Below are 6,000 nucleotides of genomic sequence, written 5' to 3'. Positions count from 1 at the left end.
ATAAGCATGAAACTCCTAATTTATGGGTCAAACGCATTATGAAGCCAAAGTTTATTTTACCCATGGTTTTAAAGTAAAGGAATACAGCTCGCTAAATTATTGAAGAATAAATTGTAAGTTTCTGGTGATATCAGGAACTGTATTCCCATCACAGGTCAATATTTTTGAGACCCAAGTGAACTAGTCCAGACAGGTTCTCAGCCTTAGATTTGGAGAAAACTTGGACTCAGGGTTGTGGAAGGTTAAAACGTTAGACCTCTGAAAGCCAGAAGAGTTCATGGAGTAGTAAAAAGAACTGGATTTACCTCACTTTTAACTTGGTCTCTTGAGAACACAAATCAGCAGGAAAATTTTCCAGTTTTATTCAAACAAGTTCCCTTGGGGAAATATGCTCAGAGCTTGGGGTAACAGTGGAAAAATGTATTAATGAGCAGATGTAGTGAGCCAATACAGTTAACATACAGAGCTGTAAATATCACCAGAGCTACAGTATCTGAGCATGTTCAGCCTTAAGCTGGAGAAGGTATGGTTTTTGCACTTGAATTCCTAAGTCTGTCTCAGGAACCCATGCTTCACTCCTTTCTTCTTTCTTGTCTGGAGACAGAGCTTCAGTCCCCACCATCCAGGGAGGCACCGGCTTCCACACAGAGACCTTCATCTCAGACTTCCCCTCCAGGTGAGTCTAAGAGCTCCATAGACACTGCTGGAGAAAATCAGAGGGAATGAACAAGAGCATTTACCTGAAAACCCAAACAGCTGACCCAGAGCTGAGAGAGGTCCATGTTTATTTGCTTGATTAACTAATTTATAATCAATTTATTTATAATGTTAAATAGAGAAATATCTATTGAATTCATCAATTCAAGATTTATTGTTGCCAGTTAAGTTTGGGAATGAAAATTTAGTTGAATGAGACTCAAGAAGGGAGGCATAGTGTTGTCAGTAAAATTTTATAATTTCCAAGAGATTTGCAGTTTAGGGAAGTAGGAAAATAGACTAGCAGACGTGGTGAGATCTGCAGTGAAGTGATGAAATTTTATTCATTTACTTTTAATATTTAAGATAAGGTATGTTTGAGAAGGCTCTAAATTCATTAGGAAGATCCAGATCAATGGACTTATCTCCTGCCTTGTAACTACAGTTCTTGAAATACACTTCTCATAGAATCTTCTCTCACAGAGTATTCACTTGAAAATATTGCATTTAACTGTATCTCTTTTATGTTTTGGGGGGGGGGTTGTGTAATTTCTACAATGTTGTGCTTTCTGCCATACAACAATGCAAATCAGCCATAATTATCCATACATCCCCTCCCTCCCAAGCCTCCCATTTGACCCAGCAATCCCAATTGGACATATACCCTGAGAAAACCATAATGGAAAAAGATGCATGTACTCCAGTGTTCATAACAGCACTATTTACAATACGCAGGACATGGAAGCAACCTAGATGTCCATCAACGGATGAATAAAGAAGATATAGTACATATATACAGTAACATATTCCTCAGCCATTAAAAAGAATGAAATAGTACATTTAATTATGCAAACAGTCATATGGTAAAGGGCCTTACCTCACAAATTATTTCAGTACTTGGGAGGCTGAATATATTTGGGGATTTTTGAGCCCTTTATTTTCTGTACTGAAAACTGTTTGTGCATGTTCTTTGTTTTACATACTGGTACTTGAGTGCTCTTATTTTTTCTGTTTCTTTTTTTTTCCCCTTCTTTTTTTGCTGTATAATTTCCTTTATAATTTATTTCATCTCAAGCTGTGAGATAAAAGCCCAGGAACTGTATTCCAGCCTGCAGAAGAAGGGGAGAATGAAATGCATTTTAAATACCTTGAGGAATCTTCTTGCTAAAATAGAAATGCATGCAACTTCTCTCTCCCAACTCTTTCCCTCCCTGTCACAGATGTACCAGACACCGTTTCACCCAAAACTGCTGTAAGCTGCAACCAGTTCCCTGGTCTGAATTCCCTATTCCAGTCTCTCTTTTTTATGTTTTATGCATTCTTTTGAACAATTATAATTTTTGAAAAACTTTGCTAATTTCCATTTAATCCTTGTATGTATGTGTAATGTATTTGTTGGGTTGTGTGAGTCTTCATAAATTGTGAGTGGTCAAATCTATCAGTTACTCATATTTTGTCTTTCCTCCAACTGCTCTTTAAACATAGAAAGTTCTACATTTGCAGTGGTAAAAAAAAAAAAAAAAAAAAAACTTTAGATTAATTTTTTCTTTTTCTTTTTTTTTTACTTTTATTCTCTTTTTTATTTTTAGTTGAAGGATAATTGCTTTACAATATTGTGTTGGGTTCTGCCATACATCAACACGAATCAGCCATAGGTATACATATGTCCTCTCTCTCTTAAACCTTCCTCCCACCTCCCACCCCATCACAACCCTCTAGGTTGTCACAGAGCATCAGCTCTGTGTTCCCTGCACCATACAGCAAATACCCACTGGTGATCTATTTTACATACGGTAATGTATATGTTTCCGTTGCTTGTTATTCACTTACTTTTCCTTACTGCTACTTTTTGTCTTCAGCAGATCTATTTTTAAAATATTAATCAAGTGCTGCCATCTTGTGGAACATATTTTTTGCATTCAACAAAGATCACATATCTTTCTCATAAGGATCTTTAAATACATATATATATATATATTTATACTGACTGAAATTATAATTTTAGTTACTGTTTCCCCTGTGTGTGTGTGTTAGTCACTCAGCTATGTCCAATTCTTTGCAACCCCATGGACTGTAGCCCACCAGGATCCTCTGTCCATGAAATTCTCCAGGCAAGAATACTGGAGTGGGTTGCCATTTCCTTCTCCAGGGGATCTTCCAAGCCAGGGATCGAACCTGAGTCTTCTGCAATGCAGGCAGAATCTTTACCATCTGAGCCATAGGAAAGCCCACCGTTCCCCATACTTTTTTTTTTTAATTATATTTCATTCACTTGTCCATTTCAATTATATACAAATCCAGTATTAGTGTGACCATAGTTATTTTATATTTTTCTTTCATAATTTCATCTTAACTTTCAGTTCAATTTTGTTTAGCCAACTTGTTTCCAATGCACTATAATTTAAACAGGTTTTATTTCCAGTGCTATTCTTTTTATTTGATAAATTTTATTTTTTAAAAATGCGTTTCTTTGTATATGCATACACTGATGAAACCACAGAGTGAACAAAGCAGGTGAGGTCCCACCCATCTGTTTCTCACATTTTAATGGAGGAAGAAGCTGTGGTCCCTTGAGTCTGAACACATTGCTGCTGTTCTCTCTGCAACCTGTCTCTTCTGCTGAACTCTTTATTCATATTGCTTTTCCCTCGGCAGGAACTTGTCTTTTAAAAAACAAACAAACAAAAAATAAACTATTCCTCAATTACTGCAATTGATTAGAAACATTTTGGAGTATATCCAAACCTACTGAAGTAGCTTCAGTCATGTCTGACTCTGTGCAACGGCATACCTTTTACATGTGATGCAGCATGCATGCACATTTAAGCAAAAAATACACATGTATCATATGCCAACAAACACACACAGAGCTGAACAAAGTAAACCAAAATACCTTTACTATATTCGAGGCATTCTGAATTTCTCACTAACAGTGTAGAGTACATGACTACTAGAGGAAAAACAATGTGGAATAGGCATTCCTATTCTGAGATGGCATCAGGGATCCTGCGAAATGGAAATTCCATACAAAAATTATGGATATGGATTTTAGAGTGCAAAATATAAATCGTAGAATTTCAACTGTGTCTGCAGTGCCAATGTTTGAGAAAATTAGCTATAGTATTTTGTCTTTTCTGCCTGTCAAATTCACCACATGGAACCAGGGAATGAGACACAAATTTCAGAATTTCTTCTTCTGGGATTATCAAAGAAAATAGAATTTCAGCCCCTCATATTTGGACTTTTCCTCTCCATGTACCTGATCACTGTGATTGGAAACCTGCTCATCATCCTGGCCGTCAGCTCAGACCCCCACCTCCACACCCCCATGTACTTCTTCCTTTCCAACCTCTCCTTTGTAGACGTCTGCTTCACTTCCACCACCATCCCAAAGATGCTGAAGAATATACAGACAGAGAACAAAACAATAACCTATGAAGGCTGCATCACCCAGATACACTTTTTCCTGCTCTTTGCCACAATGGAAATCTTCCTCCTGACCGTGATGGCCTATGACCGCTTCGTGTCCATCTGTTATCCTCTGCACTACACAATCATCATGAATCCCCGGGTCTGTGGACTCCTGGCTCTGATGTCCTGGATGATGAGTGTCCTGAATTCCTTGTTACAAAGCTTAATGGTGCTGTGGCTGTCCTTCTGTACAGATTTGGAAATCCCCCACTTTTTCTGTGAGATTACTCAGGTGGTCCAACTTGCCTGTTCTGACACCTTTCTTAATGACATTGTGCTGTATTTTGCAAGTATGCTGCTAGGCAGTGTTTCCCTCACTGGTATCCTCTATTCTTACTCTAAGATAGCTTCCTCCATACGAAGAATCTCATCTGCTCAGGGGAAGTATAAAGCATTTTCTTCCTGTGCATCTCACCTCTCAGTTGTCTCCTTATTTTACTGTACAGCCTTAGGAGTGTATCTTAGCTCTGGTACTACCCACAGCTCACAGTCAAGTGCAACAGCCTCAGTGATGTACACTGTGGTCACACCCATGCTGAACCCCTTCATCTACAGTCTGAGGAACAAAGACATAAGGAGGGCTCTGAGAAGAATCATTGGGATGGCAGTTCTATATGGGCCAATTGTCCTGGGGCTGAAGAAGTACCCATGACTACAGGACTCAAAGCCACAGAGGCACAAATTGCTTTTCCTTAATCAGATTGTTAAAGCAGAACTTGCTACTCCTATGTATAACCTGGAGTTTTAATTTCTTTGAATTTAACTCCTCTATACAATTTGTCACTCACTTTATTAAGTTTCAGATCTGTCTGATACATAGGCAGTTTTCCCTTTTTTCATAGTCATGCATTCACAAAGTTTTTTTCTCAATTTTGGACCAAGAACATTTGAAGATTTCAGTATCTTACCTGGGGCAAATTGGATTATTTAAAAATTGTTATTGTCTAGTCATTCAGTTGTGTCTGACTCTGCAATCTCATGGACTGTATGTAGCCTGTCAGCCCCTCTGTCCATGGGATTTCCCAGGCAAGAATACTGAGAAATGGGTTGTCATTTCCTTTCCCAGGGCATCTTCCCAGACTAGGGATTGAACATGCATCTCTTGTGTTGACTGATGGATTACTTATCACTGATCCACAAGGGAAGTCCATTCCTTAAAAATTATTTATTTTCAATGACACATATCATACCAAGTGATTTTACTTTTGTTTTCTGTATGAGTGCATTACTTACATGGGGAAAACAAACTAGACTTGGCAACTAAAGCCATTTATGTTATTTCATTGTAGAGGAAAATATGAAGCTACAGATTTTACTTTAATCTATTATTTTTCTATTGCCACTTTAACTTCTGTTCTTCACCTTGGAGATTTGAACATTAATCCATTTAAGTCCCAGCCTACTGATAGCGATACTATTGGCTAGGAGTGTCTGAGGCACTCACCTGGCTTGTATTAATTATTTCAAGAAAACACAGAGATCTTCCTGACCAAGTCTATGCTGTTACTGGAGAGGTCCTTCTGGTATTTATTATGATTGAAAGATGCCTCTCGGAAATATCTATTGGGAAACTTAAAAAAACCCACAAAGTTTGTAATCACCAATACTGGAGAGCAAATAGCATGCCATCACTTAGGTCTTAGGTAGAGAGAAAAAGAGAGCGCCGACTGGGGGGCTCTGCCTGTATTGGGTTTTGTGGGTGGGGTGGCTAGGAGTCTTATAGTTCACTCATTATTGGTGAATTTAAAACAAATAGTGGAATAAGGGCATGATCAGGAAAAAGCAGGTTCACTCATGTGCTCAGTCATGTATTTACTCAGGCTTTCTAAAAGG

The 6,000-nt window shown here is 38.1% G+C and overlaps 1 protein-coding gene across 1 annotated transcript; it reads left to right on the top strand.

The window, feature by feature from the left end:
- The first annotated feature begins 3,847 nt into the window (after positions 1-3,847).
- Positions 3,848-4,819, top strand: LOC129624515 (olfactory receptor 7A17-like). The gene has a single exon (XM_055542549.1). It carries the CDS (start codon positions 3,851-3,853, stop codon positions 4,817-4,819), a length of 969 nt encoding a protein of 322 aa, XP_055398524.1. The 5' UTR covers positions 3,848-3,850.
- The last annotated feature ends 1,181 nt before the right edge of the window (positions 4,820-6,000 follow it).

This window comes from Bubalus kerabau, chromosome 1 (genome assembly GCF_029407905.1).
Source record: "Bubalus kerabau isolate K-KA32 ecotype Philippines breed swamp buffalo chromosome 1, PCC_UOA_SB_1v2, whole genome shotgun sequence".
NCBI lineage: Eukaryota > Metazoa > Chordata > Mammalia > Artiodactyla > Bovidae > Bubalus > Bubalus kerabau.
This window is presented reverse-complemented; position numbering and strand designations above follow the sequence as displayed.

Bases quoted from the DNA above. Each gene is read 5' to 3' on its own strand.
- LOC129624515 (XM_055542549.1), top strand. From the start codon at position 3,851: ATGGAACCAGGGAATGAGACACAAATTTCAGAATTTCTTCTTCTGGGA.